The following is a 19,296-nucleotide window of genomic DNA, read 5'->3' on the forward strand; positions in this document are numbered from 1 at the left end:
AATGATAATTATGCTGCTTGATTAATGAATTACTTGAATGACAAATAAAAAACGATTAGTCAGTTGACCATTTCCTTGTCGGCCAGGAGACAGTCAAGTGGTCTCTTCCCAGAAATAGAAATGGTATAAATTTATCATTCCCATTTTAGCCAAATATCGATCGACTCATCCCCTTTCCAGTTGCTAGGCCCTCGAAGAGGGTCGATTTATAGTGCTGACAAAACCAAAACAAACAACTGTCAATATCAGATCGTCTTATCTAGACCAGGGAATTACTTGGTTGAAGCGTTATTAATTTAAATTGATAATGGAGCCGGCGGTGGCTACGCAATGCGGACATTTGTACATATGTAGCACTCGAGGTTTTCGACTTTAGTACGGGTATTTGTCGATTTCTGATAACGACCTCCGATCATACATAGTTGGCATGTATGTGAGTGAGTACGGTATGGGTATGGTACGGGAGAGACTCGGTTCGGATCTTATAGAGGGTGTGAGTTATAGAGAGTGAGAGATATGGAGAGCTGATTTGCGATTGCGAGGTTCCCAAGTCGGAGCAGCGAGTGCCAAATTTAAACGCAGTCGATCGCTGGCGGTGAGCAGACGTGTGCTCCGCTCGATTCAGGTTCAGATTCAAATAAAGATTCTACGGATACTCTCGCTCGGCAACCAAAACAAGTTCTAAATTTATCGCTCGCACTCGCGACGGAATCGAATCTGGTGTCTTTTTCGGAGCTGTGAAGGTAAGCGAAAAACTCGAAACCCCATTGGGTTCAAGGCGATCTTGGGTTGAAAAGAAGGTGTACCAGGGGTTATCACAAAAACTATAGTGTACCAATCGAAAGCACGTGCTTCAGCAGCAGTGAGTATCCGTAATTCATCTCAATTTGCCTGCATTTTGGCACGTGATGCTACCTAATGACAGCTACTAGTTAGCCAAGTGAGATGTGGGGTGGGGTGGCTCACCTGTCATGGGACCCATTGTGCAAACACCTGCCCGAAGTCACAGCTAAAGTCAGAGCGCCAGATACCTGGCTATCGTAGCGCTATCTCTTTCGTAAGCCCCCGAGTATCTCTCAGATACTCAGCTACGCACCGTACTTTCGCAGTGTGAGTGTTAGTCGAACCCATATAAATATATTACCTCCGGTAGTATCTGTGTCTCGCGCTCTCCGACAGAGTCGCGAGTTTTCGAGTTTTATGCAATCATATGGGGGGGCTATCATGTGATCTTCGGGTTTCGGTTCTGCAGCTTTGCCTAGAAAAATCTTCCGCTGGAACGGGAACCCAAAAAGCTGCGCTCTCAAGTAGTTGCAAATAGCGCACAATAAATTCCAGTCGATTATGATTTATGGGTCGCGCTATAATTTTCCTTTAGCACTTCCCATCGATCAATCAATTTCTGCTGATTAGCCACAGCCCCAGACCCGGTTTATGAATGGAAAATCTGAACTGTTCTAGAAATCTAGCAGTTTCACATCTCAAGTATAGTATTCGCTGCACAAGTGGTCGTCTGGAGAATAAGCTATATAAAGCCCAGCACTCGAATTGCCGATCTCCAGTTACGTAACTCCATGCCTTATCGGCATTGGGCGGCAAGCAATGAATGCACTTCAATCGGAATAATGCAGAATTTAATGAGCTTTGCCTTTGTATTGGTTCTTTTTAAGCTGGTATGACACTAAACCACTTTTAAAAACTTTTAATATAGTATTCCTAAATGTACAGAAAGTTAATCAAGAAAACTTGTATAAATGGTAACCGTGTTGAAAATATTCTGTTCATTAAAACTATTGTATCTTGAAATATTACAAAAAACAACGCCTTTTTAGTGTTACCGAATTTATTAGTTGGCTTCCGTTTTATAACTTCAGTCTATTTTTAGTTCCCAACCATAAGTTCGATGATAAGTCCATCGCGAATTATGGTTTTTGTGACGCAATGAAAAAGTTTTAAGGCTAGTATCTTTATTCACCCAGAAGCAGTTGCAGAAAATGAATTGAATTGACAATTGGCGTTAATAAAAAGATGAGTGTGGTGGCCTGTTTTTGTTTCTCGATCGCCTCCATTTGTGGATTCACATTGAATTTGTTCGTTTACTTGGCCCGCGAGTTCTTAATTACCCGCAGTGAAAAAATGGTATTGTAATAAAACTGAGCGTAAGAGCACAATAAAAAGTAGAAGTTATATTTGTGCTCGAATTAACAACAAATAGCGGAGGCAAAGCAGCGGACGGGAGAGCCATAGAGGAGAGTGATAAAGAGAAAAACAAACAAAACATAGCAAAAATTTAACGAAACTTCGAAGTGTAGCGATATTAGCCTACGCACACATGGGCGTGCTTTCGCTCCGCTCCCAAGAAAAAAGGGGGTTGTCAATGTCAACCGCTCGCTGGCTCTCTCATCGCCTCACCCCCTCTCAATAGGCCCCACCCCCTGCCCCTCGTCTCGATTAAATGTGATTAAGGCTCACCCACAACTCGCGTGTGTCAGTCAGGAGCGGCAACAACAGTTATCAAATACAGTAGAGCTTCATAAATGGAACCTTAAAAGCTAGCTAGTGAAATATTTTTAAACAAATAATTGGTAACAAAACTTAAGAAAAACAGATAATAATAATATATGGATTTTCCAACATTTAAATTGGAATATCTTCGATAAATTTAAATTGTACATAAAGAAAAAAAACATAAACATAAAGATAATTGAAAAATTAAATAACACAATTAATAGAACTGGAAATGATTGATGATATTGAAACTTGTTAAGAATGTTTAAATATATATTTTCTAAAAAATAGTTTTATTATTATTTGAGGACTTCAGTTTAAGGACCTTTTCAAATTCAATCAATCGAAGTTTACCTGTATATCGTAGAAGACTCCTACACCCATGCAAGCAGGCTAGAGTCCACTCACGAAAGTGACCAGCAAAGCGAAGAGCAGAGGAGAGAAGAAACGAGGAGAGGCGAAGAGAGCAAAGTAAACGGCAATGGCAACGTCGGTTAGCGCTTAGTTGTTGTTTTGAAGTTGAACTGGTTTACAGTTAGCAGTTGGTTTTCAGGCGCGCTCAGTGTTTTTTCGTGTTCGAGCTGTGCGTGTGAACTGTGATATTGCGATATTGGGCAATTGCAATTGGAAACTCGAATTTAAGCTGAATTTATTGAAACGAAAGTGCGCTCGTTGAATCATTAAAAAGCATTTGAGCAGGCGAGTTACAATTGAATTACCTCAGGTAATTTACCTGTATTTTGAAAGCAATCGAGTTTTGGGAGTGTTCTTGGGAGCGGTATTACGAGTTTCGAGTGAATTATTGGGGAACGTATAAATATTTACTAAGTGTTTCGTTTAGTCTGTATTCTAAGCGGAGAACGTCATTTGTCCTTAGCTTCTAGAAATGTGCTGTATTGAATATGGTAAACCCTAAGGTCTGATATCATAATGTTAAGGTTCATGTCTGAGCTAAAGCCGTATCCGCTTTAAAATGATAAGCCCCTCCAACTTTCCATGTGCTGATAAATATTTAATTAGCCCAACAATGAATTATAAATATATATGTATGACCGAGTCGAGTTTTCTATACCTTGAGAAGAATTTGCGGTTATCCAAGGTTAACAAAGGCAGAAACCAAATAAAAATAACATTTCGATATTATAGGGTTTTCAAGTTTTAAAAATTACAAGTTTCTAACAAACACTGTAATACCACTTACAGGTCAATACTCCACAGGTCACCTATAATGAGAAATAAACTATTAAACTGTTGACCTTGGGTAAAGCCAATTATTGAGCCAGTTAAAACCGAACAATGGCATTATAAATTTAACAAGTAGCCGCATTATATTAGAGAGCCCGCTCTATAGGGATTTTCCCTACGCTTCTGTTTCGGCACACGCCAATAGTAATATAATAATGCAATAAAAGTGTACAAGAACAACAGCTCGGTAAACATTCTAAAATGAGCCTTAACGAGCTGAGAACGAGCCATATTCATAATTAATAATAAGAGCAATTAAGGCTACGAATTTCATGAGTCTGCTATTTTTAGCGAAATGGCGACAACCAGCCAACGATTCTTAGTTATAAAACAGCAAACAACAAAGTGTCAACCTACATAAATGTTGCGCTGATAAAAGTATGTGTGAAAATGCTGAAAGTGCTCGAAATGTGTGGCGACAAAGGGAATCAACAGGCGATAGGGAGCATCAAGTTGTACAGCCATACTATAAGGGGTCTCATTCCACTGCGAACTCAATATGCATAAACCTTGGGTGAGAATTCAAGTTTCGAATCTACAATTCCATTCTAGCTACTGTAGGAGCTGGTCATGTGATTGATGAACCTAAAAGACCGAGGGGTTGGGTTTTTTGGTGGATATCTATGACGTTTCTATATTAACTGGCTCCTGGCCAATTGTCTGGGCCATCAGTTGTTATTTTAATGCTGTTTCACAAACGACTCGAACGCGTCTACACTGAGAGGGTCATTCTTCTAAAATTATGAGATATTGTATAAACACAACGCCTACATATATCACATCTTTCGAGTGTTCTTTTTTCACAAATGACTTTTTAGATGATTCAGCGGTTTTATCTTAAATGGTGGTTTATCTGGGTGGAGTCATGAACGGAAATTCTCAGGGTTCTATTTCGATGATAACCTAGTAGAGACTATGTAACTTTAATTATATATTATTTAATAGAAGGAAGTATACTTCTCGATCATGTAACATATTTTTGACTCAGTGTTTTTATTTGTCTTTGAAAAGAATATATTCCTAATGTTTTTTTAAAGCAGACTATACGTATATGTACATGTACATGGTACATACACTTTTTATATCTACCGCAAAAAGCAAAAGCTAATTCTCTCCTGTCGGGGTATGGGAATGGGAATTTGGACGGTATCCCGGGACCGGGGGACCCATTAAAGTTCGATAATGTGCGAGGCTGACGTCGCCGTGTCGTTGACTGTTTGGCCCGATGACGTCACAACAAACCTTGGTGTCGTCTGTGTGTACACTGCGAAATGGCGAAATGCTCTCGAGTGCAGACGCCATAATGCGGACTACTGCCCTTCCCCAGGACCTGCCCCACCGCACCCCACAATGTACATGTCATTCCACAACTCATCAACCCACCCACCCGCAGACGACCCAATTAAATCAAAAACAGTAATTACTTGCATTATCTGAGTTCCACCGATTTTGGGAGAAGTCTACTCTATTTGCACATGGTCGGGCTGTTCTTGATAATGTTACAATTATCAGTTGATTTGCTGAACCATAATTTATATTAGTACCCGCATATGTTTTCTGGGTTTCGGGTGCTTTAATTGACTTCAGGAAGAGAATCTAGATAGAGAATGCATTTACAGTCCACATAGCGATAAGAACTTTTTTCTTTGGCAGTAAACAATATTGCAGCGGGTCTGGAGATAACTCAAGCAAATAAGTTAAGATTGCGATAAAAATTGTCTTGCATGTACACACCCTTTAAGATTACCTACTTGAAAAAATGACATTTTGGGAACAGAGGACAACATTCTTGTCTTTAAGTCAGGAAAAAAGCAGAAAGCGCAGGATTCAAATACACTGAAATCTATTACCATGCCATTTGGTCTGCCTAGAAATCTATAAACAATGATTGCGACATTCGGATATCTTAATGACTGTTTATATTTCGATCATAAATCGGTCATTTCTAGGAATTGGAACTTTGTTTATATCGTAATATGATTTCCATCGGGGTTCTAATGTTTGTTTTGAAAGTGAGGAACGTAAGTGTTTCCGTTGTGGGAACTTTTTTTAAAGACGTTTAGCCTTTTTATTTTTTATTCTTTTTTGTAATTTTCCTATAAGCTTTTATATAAATTTTGCTTATAGAAACCCTCGAAAGAAACAACGAACTTAAATATATTTGTACTTAACGATCCGTTTAAAGTTACGTGATTTAGCAGTTAAATTCATGTACGCAGAACGTGACAAGGTGTTGTAATTGAGGAACCGATTCTTATTTGGATTCTTAATATATTGACTCTTTTGTTTGATTTTCTTGTTGTACGGAAAGCCAAAACACATGGTGAGATTCGGGCAAGTCCGAGCGCCATATGGAGCTGAAAATAGAGTGATTGCCATTCCACACCAGAGAAAAACAAATGAAAGACAAATAAATAAAAGCATTTGCAAAGCAAGCCAGCGAATTTTGTACATAAATAAGTCGGGTTGGATAGGGGGCGAAGAACTAAGCACTAAGAAAAACAATTTGTTGAAATGTAAAAAACTACTCTTTTTAAAGAAATAGATATTCATCTGGACAAACGTTGATTTAAACAATCTTAGAAACTCAGTATGGTTATATTTGGATCTGAAGTATTATATTATAAGTAGTACACTTGATTTCCAAAATCTCAAATTTTCAAACCCACTCGCCGATCCTATTTTTCCCCATGTATCACACTGTTTATCGCATACGATAATCTACCCAGACAAAACACTCACTGAGGGCGAAAACAATTCGTGGTCTGCGGTACTTTTCCCTATTTTAATTGCACGTCTGCGGAATGCCGAGACTAACCCCCATCCCAAACCCTCTTTCCGTCCACAGGGAACGTAAGCAGTCGCCAAGATGGGGGACATGTTCCGTAGTGAGGAGATGGCACTCTGCCAGATGTTCATTCAGCCAGAGGCCGCGTACACCTCCGTATCCGAGCTGGGCGAAACCGGCTGCGTGCAGTTCCGCGACGTAAGTACGGATTGTGTTTAGCAAATGCCCCGACTAATCGGATGATACATCTCTTCCTGGCCACCAGTTGAATGTGAACGTGAACGCCTTCCAGCGGAAGTTCGTTACCGAGGTGCGTCGCTGCGATGAGCTGGAGCGCAAAATCCGCTACATCGAGACGGAGATCAAGAAGGACGGAATCGTCCTGCCCGACATCCAGGATGACATTCCGCGTGCCCCCAATCCACGCGAGATCATCGATCTAGAGGCTCACCTCGAGAAGACCGAGTCGGAGATGATCGAGCTGGCCCAGAACGAGGTGAACATGAAGTCCAACTATCTGGAGCTTACGGAACTGCGCAAGGTGCTGGAAAATACGCAGGGCTTCTTCTCCGACCAAGAGGTCCTGAACCTGGACTCCTCCAACCGAGCTGGAGGAGACAATGAGGCCGCTGCCCAGCATCGCGGCCGGCTTGGATTCGTGGCCGGTGTGATCAACCGGGAGCGAGTGTTCGCCTTCGAGCGGATGCTGTGGCGCATCTCCAGGGGCAATGTTTTCCTGAAGCGCTCCGATCTGGACGAGCCACTGAATGATCCGGCCACCGGTCACCCCATCTACAAGACCGTCTTCGTGGCCTTCTTCCAGGGCGAGCAGCTGAAGAACCGCATCAAGAAGGTGTGCACTGGCTTCCATGCCTCCCTGTATCCATGTCCCAGTTCGCACAATGAGCGCGAGGAGATGGTTCGCAACGTGCGCACTCGCTTGGAGGATCTGAAGTTGGTTCTCAGCCAGACGGAGGATCACCGCAGCCGTGTCTTGGCCACCGTGTCCAAGAATCTGCCCTCGTGGTCGATCATGGTCAAGAAGATGAAGGCCATCTACCACACGCTGAACCTGTTCAACATGGACGTGACCAAGAAGTGCCTGATTGGAGAGTGCTGGGTGCCCACCAAGGATCTGCCCGTTGTCCAGAAGGCTCTGTCCGACGGATCTGCCGCTGTGGGCAGCACCATCCCCTCTTTCCTGAACGTGATCGATACCAACGAGCAGCCGCCGACCTTCAACAGGACCAACAAGTTCACCCGTGGCTTCCAGAATCTGATCGATGCCTACGGAGTGGCCTCGTACAGGGAGTGCAATCCCGCCCTGTACACCTGCATCACATTCCCCTTCCTGTTCGCCGTCATGTTCGGCGACTTGGGTCACGGCCTGATCCTGGTTCTGTTCGGAGCTTGGATGGTTCTGTGCGAGCGCAAGTTGGCCCGCATCCGCAACGGTGGTGAGATCTGGAACATCTTCTTCGGCGGTCGCTACATCATCCTGCTGATGGGTCTGTTTGCCATGTACACCGGTCTGGTTTATAACGATGTCTTCTCCAAGTCGATGAACCTGTTTGGATCGCGTTGGCACAATAACTACAACGAGACGACGGTGCTGTCCAATCCAAGCCTGCAGTTGCCGCCCAACAGCTCAGCCGTGGGTGTCTATCCCTTTGGAATGGATCCCGTGTGGCAGCTGGCCGACAACAAGATCATCTTCCTGAACAGTTTCAAGATGAAGCTTTCGATCATCTTCGGTGTGCTGCACATGGTCTTCGGTGTGTGCATGTCTGTTGTGAACTTCACCCACTTCAAGCGCTACGCCTCCATCTTCCTGGAGTTTGTGCCCCAGATCCTCTTCCTGCTGCTGCTCTTCGGATACATGGTGTTCATGATGTGAGTTAACCTGTGAATATCTTTTTGGATTTTTGAACTAACGAATGTTTTTGGTCTACAGGTTCTTCAAGTGGTTCAGCTACAACGCCAGGACTAGCGTCCAGTCGGAGACACCCGGTTGCGCTCCCTCTGTCCTGATCATGTTCATCAACATGATGCTATTCAAGAACACCGAGCCCCCCAAGGGTTGCAATGAGTTCATGTTCGAGTCCCAGCCACAGCTGCAGAAGACCTTTGTGCTTATCGGCCTGTGCTGCATTCCCTGGATGCTGCTGGGCAAGCCCTTGTACATCAAGTTCACCCGCAAGAACAAGGCTCATGTGGGTTTTTTCTTGAATGATTTCAAGTTAAACTTTGTATTAATCGAATTTTTTTTTGTATTTTGTTGATAGGCCAACCACAATGGTCAGCTGACCGGCAACATTGAACTGGCCGAAGGCGAAACTCCTCTGCCCACTGGCTTCTCTGGAAACGAGGAGAACGCCGGAGGTGCTCATGGTCATGATGACGAGCCAATGAGCGAAATCTACATCCACCAGGCCATCCACACCATTGAGTACGTGCTCAGTACCATCTCGCACACGGCCTCCTATCTGCGTCTCTGGGCTCTGTCCTTGGCTCATGCCCGTGAGTATCTCTAGAAATCGACTTTTTAATTCAGTTACTAATAGATTATAATATTTCAGAGCTCTCCGAAGTGTTGTGGCAAATGGTGTTGTCCCTGGGCCTAAAAATGTCCGGTGTGGGCGGTGCCATCGGTCTGTTCATCATTTTCGGCGCCTGGTGCCTGTTTACTCTGGCCATCCTGGTCCTCATGGAGGGTCTGTCCGCCTTCCTGCACACCCTGCGTCTGCACTGGGTCGAGTTCATGAGCAAATTCTACGAGGGAATGGGCTACGCCTTCCAGCCCTTCAGCTTCAAGGCCATCCTCGACGGCGAGGAGGAGGAATAAACCCATCCGAATGTGCTCAAACTAGGGAAATATGTATACAATTGTCGGCGAGCTTTGTTTACCCCAGCCCGAACTATTTTGATTGTTTGTTAAATGTTTTTGTTTTGTTTAATTTTTTGGATATTGTCAGTATTGTGGTGCTCTTCCCACATTTTTTGTATCCTCCGTTTTGTATTCCATATATTGTCAAAGTATTCCTCATTTGAGTTGTGCCTAGTATTCTCAGAAACCCCTTCAAAAGCAATAACTTGATATTCATTGTTATAAAGAACTACTTATACAAATACTAATTGTAATAAATATACAGCAAAGAAGAGAACAGCAAAAACGATTATTTATGCAGAGGTTATTCTTAAGAAAACGATTTCTGAAGAATGCCTTGTTTTATTTAAACTGGACAACCTTCTTATTTAACATAAGAAAGATTCGCTAAAATATTATTCGAATATTAAGTCGATTTACTTTCATTGAAATTTCAATTGTATAGCACTCTTTTGGGCTGTCTCAAAAAATGGTTTATCGTCCAAGTATTTATTTTTATTATATTGCATATATATTTAACGATTTCTGTATGTAACGAATATGTATGTGATGAATTGAAAATCACTCTGTAATTATCTTATAATTGATTTTAAATTCCTACTGGTTTAGAATTACACCCAGGGCGAACTATCTACTGATAGGAAAGTCTTGGAAAGGGGAATCGCAACTGAGGGAGCGGACATTCCATCATATTGATGGATGGCTCATTTGGACACCGTGTTCCCCAAATATTTATCCAAGGCAGCCAGACTGATAAGTCTGGAAAGTAGCTCGTGGGTCAGCTATTACCTCAGAACCTTCCTTGTCCAAGTCAAGTGACCAGACCGATCAGTTCGTCAGCGGCGCTCCAAAAGTAAGGAGCCCACTCCGGAATTTTTTAACCCAGGAAAGGAGCAACAGGATCAGCAACCATGTCAAAGTGGTGGAGCTGCGGCTCCAATCAGGAGAGCAATAGCATTTTCCGCAGCGAGGTGATGTCCTTGGTGCAGATGTATCTGCAGCCAGAGGCAGCCTACGATACGATTGCTGCTCTGGGCGAAGTGGGAGTTGTCCAGTTTCGTGACGTAAGTGAACGGAAAAATAACCTATTCCTTCAGGAATCCCGAAACATTTTCAGCCACTCAGTTCAATAACTCCAACGATCTAACCCGGAGATCTATTATTTCCATCCCTATAACAGCTTAACGAGAAAGTGAATGCCCAACAGCGAAAATTCGTCGGAGAAGTAAGACGTTGCGATGAACTGGAGCGGCGAATCCGCTACGTGACCGCCGAGCTGAACAAGGAGGGTCACAAGGTGCTCGACCTTATGGACGACTTCCCGCCGGCTCCGCAGCCGCGTGAGATCATCGATTTGGAGTTGCATCTGGAAAAGACGGAGACCGAGATCATGGAGCTGGCTGCCAACAATGTGAACCTGCAGACCAGCTACCTTGAGCTTAGCGAGATGATCCAAGTGCTGGAGCGCACCGATCAGTTCTTCTCGGACCAGGAGTCACACAACTTCGATGTGAACAAGAAGGGCACCCACCGCGATCCCGAGCAGTCCAATGGCCACCTGGGATTCGTGGCGGGAGTGATCAGCCGGGAGCGGGAGTACGCCTTCGAGCGGATGCTGTGGCGTATATCTCGCGGCAATGTCTTCGTTCGTCGCTGCGATGTGGATGTTGCCCTGACTGATCCCAAGACGGGAAGTGTTCTCCACAAGAGCGTGTTCGTGGTCTTCTTCCAGGGCGATCAGCTGCAGTCCAGGATCCGAAAGGTGTGCACTGGCTTCCATGCCCACATGTATCCGTGTCCTAGTTCGCATTCTGAGCGACAGGAGATGGTCAAGAACGTGAAGACCCGCCTGGAGGATCTCCAGGCAATCATTAACCAGACGAGTGACCATAGAACATGCGTCCTGCAGGCTGCCATGAAGCAGCTGCCCACTTGGAGTGCCATGATCAAGAAGATGAAGGGCATCTACCACACGCTGAATCTGTTCAACGTTGATCTGGGCAGCAAGTGCCTGATTGGCGAGGGATGGGTGCCCAAGAGGGAGCTGGAGCTGGTGGAGGTGGCTCTCGCAGCGGGCTCAGCCAGTGTGGGCAGCACTGTGCCCTCGTTTATCAACGTGCTGGACACCAAGAAGGAACCGCCGACCCATTTCCGAACAAACAAGTTCACCCGGGGCTTCCAGAATCTGATTGATGCGTACGGAATTTCTGGCTACCGGGAGGTGAATCCGGGTCTATACACCTGCATCACCTTCCCCTTCCTCTTCGCCGTGATGTTTGGAGATATGGGCCACGGAACTATTCTCTTCCTCCTGGGTCTGTGGATGGTTATTGACGAGAAGCGGCTGCAGAAGAAGCGAGGTGGTGAGATCTGGACCATCTTCTTCGCCGGACGATACATTATCATGCTGATGGGTCTGTTCGCCATGTACACGGGCTTTCACTACAACGACATATTCTCCAAATCGATCAACGTCTTCGGCACTCGTTGGGTCAATGTGTATAATCGAACCACTGTGCTGACCAATCCCACTTTAACGCTTAATCCCTCGGTAGCCACGCGCGGGGTTTACCCCATGGGTATCGATCCCATCTGGCAGTCGGCCTCCAACAAGATTATCTTCCTGAACACTTACAAGATGAAGCTGTCCATCATCTTCGGAGTGCTGCACATGGTCTTTGGTGTTTGCATGTCGGTGGAGAACTTTGTGTTCTTCAAGAAGTACGCCTACATTATCCTACAGTTCGTGCCACAGGTCCTCTTCCTGCTGCTCATGTTCGGCTACATGTGCTTCATGATGTTCTACAAGTGGGTCAAGTATAGTCCCACCACCGACGTGGAGGCTAATACTCCCGGATGTGCGCCCTCGGTGCTGATCATGTTCATTGACATGGTTCTCTTCAAGTCGGAGACGGCCACGCCGGGCTGCGAAGTTAATATGTTCCCCATTCAGAAAACTCTCGAGATGATTTTCCTAGTGGTGGCCGTTCTCTGCATCCCATGGATCCTGCTCGGAAAGCCTTTGTATATCAAGTTCCAGCGCCGAAACAGGGTGAGATTTTTGGATTGGCATTTCTTTGACTTTAAAATACTTAATTAAATATATACTTTTCAGGCCGTTGGCCCCGAAGTGGAGGTGGACGAGATCGTGGAGAAGATCGAGGTTACAACAGGCAAGGAGATCATTATTACAGAAGTACAAGAGTCTCACGAGTCCGGCGGACACAGCGAGGAGGACGACGAGCCCATGAGCGAAATCTGGATCCACCAGGCCATCCATACAATTGAGTACATCCTCAGTACCATCTCCCACACGGCTTCCTATCTTCGTCTCTGGGCCTTGTCCTTGGCTCATGCCCGTAAGGATCTTCCATTTCCACAATTAATCCATTACTAATTAGTCATCTTATTTCAGAGCTCTCAGAGGTGCTTTGGACCATGGTGCTGTCGTTGGGACTGCAGATGAACGGCTATGTGGGCGCTATTGGCCTGTTCTTCATCTTTGCCGTCTGGGAGTTCTTCACCATCGCCATCATGGTGATGATGGAGGGTCTGTCCGCCTTCCTGCACACTTTGCGTCTGCACTGGGTGGAGTTCATGAGCAAGTTCTACGCTGGAACCGGCTATCCGTTCACACCCTTCTGCTTTAGGGACATTTTGATCGTCGTCGAGGATGATTAGAAGCACATGGGAAGACCTTAGCTGGTCACTCATATTTAATAGTTAAATAAAGAAGCATCACAAATTATTTTAGAACACATTATTTATTATACGTGTCGCAACGAAAATTAACATTTGGGATTTCTTCTATCCAAGTTTAATAGGAACGTAACGCAACTCATTTTAAATTGGGGGTATCTTTTTTTCGTAGATAAATAAAATCTGAGTTGTTCAAAGTAGGGAGCCAGTACTAATCCTAACATGTTTATTGTGTATTTAAAGTGTAGATTGATATAGATTAAAATTATTTGATTGCTCTCATTGCGTTCTTAATGGCAATTTCGGATTTAAGTTCTTCGACTGTATCGCTGATGAGAAAAATAGGGAAATTAATCAAATTGGTAAATATTGTTTTTTAGAAGCTTGTCTTAAGGACACAATAAATTTAAATAATTCAATTTGTTAAAACTAATTCATTTAATATAGGATCTAAATTATGTTAGTTACTTACATGGCATCACGTTCGACTTGAGCTAATGCGCGAATATCAGCAAGCAAGCTTTTTTTGGTGGCCTTCAACAGCTCCTTCTTTTCCCTAACCTCCTTGATTTTTAATGTCAACTTCGCACGAGACTCGGCCGCTTCACTCTTCACCTCTGCGATGCGCTGCTTTAGTTCATAGTGGGGCTGAAAGAGTAAGAATATTGGATAAAGTTTCTGATGTTTTCAGCTCTCATGTTAGCCATTAAGTTACTATTAAGCCATGGAATAATAAAATTAAAATTTAAATATTATATAGACAACTTATAAAAATTGGCTTAATACAGGGCAGAATATCTTTGTTTTTTTTTTTATAAAAAATCAATTTTATGGAATCCTTCAAATCTTTGATTTGGAATAGACTTTAAATTGCATTTAAACCAATGCTTTAACTGTTTAAAAGACCTAATACAAGCAAAATTTAATAAGAGTATGAAATACAACTATAATTTCCAGGACTCTGGAGCACCCGACATACCATCGCGGTAAATTCGTCATAGACCCTCTGCACCTTCTGTGCCTCCTTGGCTTTGAGCACCCTCTTGCAGTGATCATCATAGGCACGAGCCACTGTGCTCTTTGCCTGGACCACCCGATCGAGAGTCTCGATGATCCTTCCGTTTTTGGCAATCATAACGCGCAATTCGGGCAGCAGATTCGGGCCCACCTCCCCATAGTTCAAGTAGGACATATCGCCGTACTTCACGGTCATCAGAGCATCCAACTGTTTCTTCATATCAGCGATATAGGCTGCTCGAAGAGCATTTTCAGACCGCTGTATTTAAAGTCTACATTAACTAAAACAACAAGAAAACCTTAAGGATTTTATGACTTGCCAATTTCGCCAGGTTTCTCTCTAATAAAGCGGGCATTTGCTCGACTACTGCAATATTCTCGGCCCTGCCAATGTCATCCTTCTTCTTGTCGGTCATGGTTTTGGTAATTGGCGATCCTTAAATCAAGTTTTAAATCTCTTTTTTCAATTCTTTAAGCTTGGCGTGATTTGTCGTAATTTCTGGCGCAATTTTTTTGGCGAAAACTATTACAACATGGCGGAACCAGTGTTGAAAACGACGATTATGTCGATTTCGATAGCAATCTCTGGGACTTACTTTTTTATCGATCATTAAGAGCGCGCTCTTTAAATTTTTAAATATTTGTATTAAGCTTAAGTTTTTTCAAATGAAATCGGGATCCGCTTTTAGCTCAAAATATCGATACTCATCTATTTCCCAATATATTTAGCAAGAAGAACAACATTTGATAATAGCAGAAAAATAAACTCAAAAGAAGTTAACATTTTATAGCTGTGGATCTTAAAATGTATTGGAGTATTAACCGAGCTTAAAACCTTCTGTAGCCTAACAATTTGGACGTGATTCAAGATTTGAAAAGTCATCGTTACCTTAAACTCTCTTGGGTAACCTTGTAAATGTAATACTATTGCTATGCTGGTCAAGTCACAACTTTTCTTGGATTTACCTTCCCCCACTTCTAACAAACCGTGACCGTGATCGAGGATGCCTATAAACATGGCCTCTGCAGTCTAACCCCAACCTCAGTGGGTCACCTTATGGTTCATTGATAAACACACAGCATTCCAACCCACGGCCCACTTTCATGTGGGTTTGAGTTAAGTTGGTGGTGCTGCGCAAAAAGGTCATCCCAATGCATTGAGGGCAGCGCTCAGCGGAAAATTATTGCAGAGGTCAGCGAAATTGGAGGAATATGCTCAATCGGGGAGTTTATTTAGAGGTGGTCATTCTTGAACTCCGGTCAGTTGTGGAGCCATCGAGCAACGGACAGGTCTCCAGTCTAACTATCCAGATACAGATATCTCTAATACTGGATTAAAATATGTGGCAGTTTTCCCTGGTTCTTTTGGGCCTGGCGGTTGTGTGCTGGGCGGATACACTGGTTCAGCTCCATGTGAATCGTCCTTATAACGATGTGAACGAAAAGTTTGTGAGCTTTGCCGTCCGGCCGGAGGATCTTTACGATGCCCTAGATGGTAAGAATCGCAAGGCGGTTACCAATTTGGCCAATTTGCTGGGAGATGCGCACATCAAATTCGTGGGCGATTTCTATTTCGCCAGTAATGCGCCGAGTAAGCTCCGAAATCCCACCAAGATCATTTGGAAGGGCTTCAACCGCTGGACGCGGTAAGTCAATGGTTTCCACTCCACTTTTCCCTCTGATAATTTAAGTATGCTTTTTCGTAGGGCCGTAAACTGGACCATGATTATCCCGGTTCCCTATGCCCCCGATGAGTGGGATTCCATGCACACGCTCAAGATCCTAAACACCTCCTATATGGTGGGCATCACCGACTGCATCTGGCAACTGGGCACGGATTTCGGCACCGCGAGGGCCAAGGATTACGTTCAGGAATTGCGAACTCTCAAACTGATGACGGATACCTTTAAACCGTATGTGGATGACTGGCGAATGATGGGGGCGGACATTTCGGCGGGAAGCAGTGCCGATGAAACCAAGAGATACGTGGATATGTCCAAGGATCTGAATACGGCTTTCGGGTGGACGCAGTAAGTTACAAAAAAGTTAACTATTTTTATTTTATATGAAATTATTTAAAAGTTCTATCCATTATTTAATCAAATTTAGTTAAATTCTTTTATGATTCAATAAATGTGATGTTTTTTATACTAAATTTTTTTTTCCTAATTTCAGGCCCGCAAACATGGTGCCCAAGACGAGCTTGGGAAGCTACATTTACGACAACGATCCTGCTCTGCGAACCCTCCGACAACAGCGTGTTCCCTTGTGGTTGACTTTGCCGGAGGAGCGATCCTCTCAGAGATTAGTAGGTGACGAAACCACTGATGCCCTGCGGTGGGCCCAGACCCTGGGAGATGCTGCGACCAGTGGATTCGACGTGGTTTTCAAGCGAATGACCCTTGTGGACTTTGAGCGACCCAATTTCGGTCTGTATGTGACGGCCTTGTTCAAGAAGGTCATGGGATCTAGGGTGTTCCCATCCCGACCCCTGAATGCCTTTGCTCCAAGCAACAAACTCTACACCCATTGTGCGAATGCCGTCTCGGGTGGATTGGCTTTTATGGTGGTCAATACGGAGGAGCAGCCCACCACGATTACGGTGAAGAGTCCCAATCGCCTTACCAGCAGTGAAATCTGGCAGTATGTGCTTACTGGTCTGGATCAAAGGGTGCAGCTGAATAATGTCCGTTTGCATTTGAACACCACTCTGCGTCCCTTGATCAAACCCATTGATCCCACAAAGCCCCTGCAACTGATCACGCCCAGCATGTCGGTGAGCTTCTGGGTTTTGCCCGATGTCAATTTGGAGCACTGCCAGTTCACGGAGATCGAGGCGGGCGATTCGAGTGCCGAATCCTCCACTTCCAAGGAGAAGCGACGTACATCCCGCTACAGTTCTGCCGATCGGTTGCTCCAGCGGTTGATCGAGGAGACTGCCGTTGCCAAGGGATCGGTGCAGAGTTCCATTAATCGCAATCGACGATTTGTCGTTGATAAGGAAGACACTCCAGAGAGCCTCCTTGATCGCCTTCTCCAACATTTTAAGCATGACAGTCCCCCAAAACGGGAGGTGGGTGATGACAAGGAGAAGTCAGTGAAACCCCATAAAGCTTTGGCCTGGTTGTATCAGGTCCTCGAGCAAACCCGCGATGTGAACAAAAAGCGGTCCAGGCGAAGCACTTCAAGCTATTCGGGACCCTTCTTCTATAATCGTCAGGGTAAGAAAACCGCATTAACCAAGAAGATTACAGAGATCCGCAAGCCAGAAAGGAAGAACAAGCCTCTCTTCGACTTCGATGAGTTCGATGAGGAGAAGTTCTTCAAGCGAATCGGTGAGAAATCCGAGGAAACACCCACTTACACACGCCTTCCGGAAGGTGATGTGCATCTAAAACATATAGAGAGTGTGGATGGCGAGGAGAATGAGCAGGAGGCTGAACCAGAAGTACCCAGGAAACGCAGACCCAAGTCCAGGAAGGAGCTGAAGATCATCCAGAGAGCTGCGGAAAAAGAAGATGAGCAGGAACAGGAATCGGAGCCAACCGAAGGACGTGCCAAGTTGCGCCTGCTGCCCACGGAATTCTTCGAGGCTCTACCGGCACCCAAGCTCCCGCCCAGCAAGCGATTGAATCTGGGAGCCACCTTGAACTCCCTGCTTTTCCCGGAACCCTTCTCCAGCAAGGCCACCATGGCCAAGGGTGCTTCATTGAAATCCAAACCTGTTGAGGAGCCCGAAGAGGATGTAGACCCAGTTCCAACTGCCAGAAGACGTCACTCCAGGATTGGTCTTGTGGCTAATGATTTCTTGCAGGCACAACAAGAGCTGGGAAAGCATTTTCTCAGTCACATCAACGAGCATGAGCACGAGTTTTCTGTAGGAGACGAGGGTGTGCGGGAGGGTTCGCTGGAATCGGAGAGTTCAGGGAAGAAATTCCTGACCCAGGACCTATTTGGAACCAAGAAAGACACTCCCTCTCTGCATCAGAAATTACCTCAAAAGACGGCAGATGAAGGTATTACCTCTTGGTGGGATCTTCCAGCAATGAGAAGGCGTCGTGCAGTACCCCTAACCAACTCCCTAGACGAACTCCCCTCCAATGCCATAGACAAAGCAGATCGCGACGAGATGCTGCCCCTGGGAAGGTACACCTTCTACGAGTACAAGGTGGACCAGAGTCCAGAAAAGGATGTCAGCCAACCCAAAGAGGAGAAGGAGTCCAAGATCATGAAGATAAGTAGTAAGTCGCAGTCTACTGGCAAGGATCGCAGCCTTACAAAGCTCTCCGAAAGCCTCGTCAGCACTGTGAAATCGAAGGTCTCTCGCTTTATAAACATCATCTCCAACCACATGAACGAATGGTACAACACGTTAACCAAGCATCTGGATTCGGAAACGGAAGCTGAAAGACCACGCAGGCAAAATACCATCGAAAAGTAGAAATCTTATGACATTTAACCAACTTTTGTAAACTTTCATCAGTAAAACCTTATGTAAATATGTATTTATGTACAATACACTCATTATTGCATTCATAACTCTAAGGGAGTCATCTATCTGAAATAAAAATCACAGGACTTGGGCAACGAATAAGATGGCATGAGGCTAAGCTTTTGCTAGATTAATTGAGGTTTCTTTATTGTACTTATTCATATGACATCTTAGATTTTTACAAAAGTGGTAGTAAATCTTGTGTGGTTCCAGGAACTTGAAACCGTAACGGGTCTTCTGTTTACTATAAAAATCTTAAAAGAATTTTTTCTACCCAAATGGACTTGCATGGGTTTTTGTGCATTAAAACAAGTTGAGCTTAATACTTTGGAGTTTTTGTCGCTTAATAACTTATACATATAAAATAAATAACTTATACATATATATAACTTATACTTATAAAATTATACATCAAAAATTAAAATACCTCAAGGGCTATACAGTTTGAAATTTAAAAAGAAATCGTTCTAAGCAACTTTAAGGCAAAAAGTGGTAACCAAAATCTTTGCCTAACTTTAATTCGATTGTATTTAGACAATTAAAGCAAAGGCAGCTTGGTAGTCATATTTTAACCACCCATCTAATTAGCCTAATTGTTACTCCTTTTTCTAGATTTTTTACGTTTCTGAGTATTAATTATTAATGTTTTGGTTATTGTAA

General features: G+C 44.1%; 4 protein-coding genes across 7 annotated transcripts; 3 read left to right on the plus strand and 1 right to left on the minus strand.

Moving 5' to 3' along the window:
• The first annotated feature begins 575 nt into the window (after positions 1–575).
• On the plus strand, positions 576–9,705 carry LOC119545780 (V-type proton ATPase 116 kDa subunit a1). Of its 3 annotated transcripts, none has more exons than XM_037851645.1 (6): positions 576–743; positions 6,602–6,739; positions 6,807–8,434; positions 8,496–8,754; positions 8,827–9,061; positions 9,121–9,705. In XM_037851645.1, exons 2-6 carry the CDS (start codon positions 6,623–6,625, stop codon positions 9,384–9,386), a joined length of 2,505 nt encoding a protein of 834 aa, XP_037707573.1. In that variant the 5' UTR covers positions 576–743; positions 6,602–6,622; the 3' UTR covers positions 9,387–9,705. The 3 variants fall into 3 exon arrangements, with proteins under 3 accessions (XP_037707573.1, XP_037707575.1, XP_037707574.1); XM_037851647.1 differs by lacking the exon at positions 576–743 and adding an exon at positions 3,063–3,207; XM_037851646.1 differs by lacking the exon at positions 576–743 and adding an exon at positions 3,077–3,232.
• Positions 9,706–10,258: 553 nt separating this feature from the next.
• Positions 10,259–13,176, plus strand: LOC119563325 (V-type proton ATPase 116 kDa subunit a1). The gene is made up of 4 exons (XM_037876667.1): positions 10,259–10,492; positions 10,609–12,480; positions 12,544–12,787; positions 12,844–13,176. The coding sequence occupies exons 1-4, from the start codon at positions 10,340–10,342 to the stop codon at positions 13,107–13,109; spliced, it is 2,535 nt and encodes an 844-aa protein (XP_037732595.1). The 5' UTR covers positions 10,259–10,339; the 3' UTR covers positions 13,110–13,176.
• On the minus strand, positions 13,174–14,674 carry LOC119563326. 2 transcript variants are annotated; one of them, XM_037876668.1, is made up of 4 exons: positions 14,465–14,670; positions 14,107–14,403; positions 13,600–13,775; positions 13,174–13,456 (listed from the first exon to the last, which is right to left on the minus strand). In XM_037876668.1, exons 1-4 carry the CDS (start codon positions 14,558–14,560, stop codon positions 13,393–13,395), a joined length of 633 nt encoding a protein of 210 aa, XP_037732596.1. In that variant the 5' UTR covers positions 14,561–14,670; the 3' UTR covers positions 13,174–13,392. The 2 variants fall into 2 exon arrangements, with proteins under 2 accessions (XP_037732596.1, XP_037732597.1); XM_037876669.1 differs by lacking the exon at positions 14,107–14,403 and having other exon boundaries at positions 14,465–14,674.
• Positions 14,675–15,419: 745 nt separating this feature from the next.
• Positions 15,420–18,683, plus strand: LOC119563360. Its single transcript, XM_037876711.1, has 3 exons — positions 15,420–15,790; positions 15,851–16,174; positions 16,320–18,683. Exons 1-3 carry the CDS (start codon positions 15,486–15,488, stop codon positions 18,583–18,585), a joined length of 2,895 nt encoding a protein of 964 aa, XP_037732639.1. The 5' UTR covers positions 15,420–15,485; the 3' UTR covers positions 18,586–18,683.
• Positions 18,684–19,296: the final 613 nt, after the last annotated feature.

The sequence above is a fragment of the Drosophila subpulchrella genome, chromosome 3R, assembly GCF_014743375.2.
Source record: "Drosophila subpulchrella strain 33 F10 #4 breed RU33 chromosome 3R, RU_Dsub_v1.1 Primary Assembly, whole genome shotgun sequence".
In the NCBI taxonomy this organism is placed as follows: domain Eukaryota; kingdom Metazoa; phylum Arthropoda; class Insecta; order Diptera; family Drosophilidae; genus Drosophila; species Drosophila subpulchrella.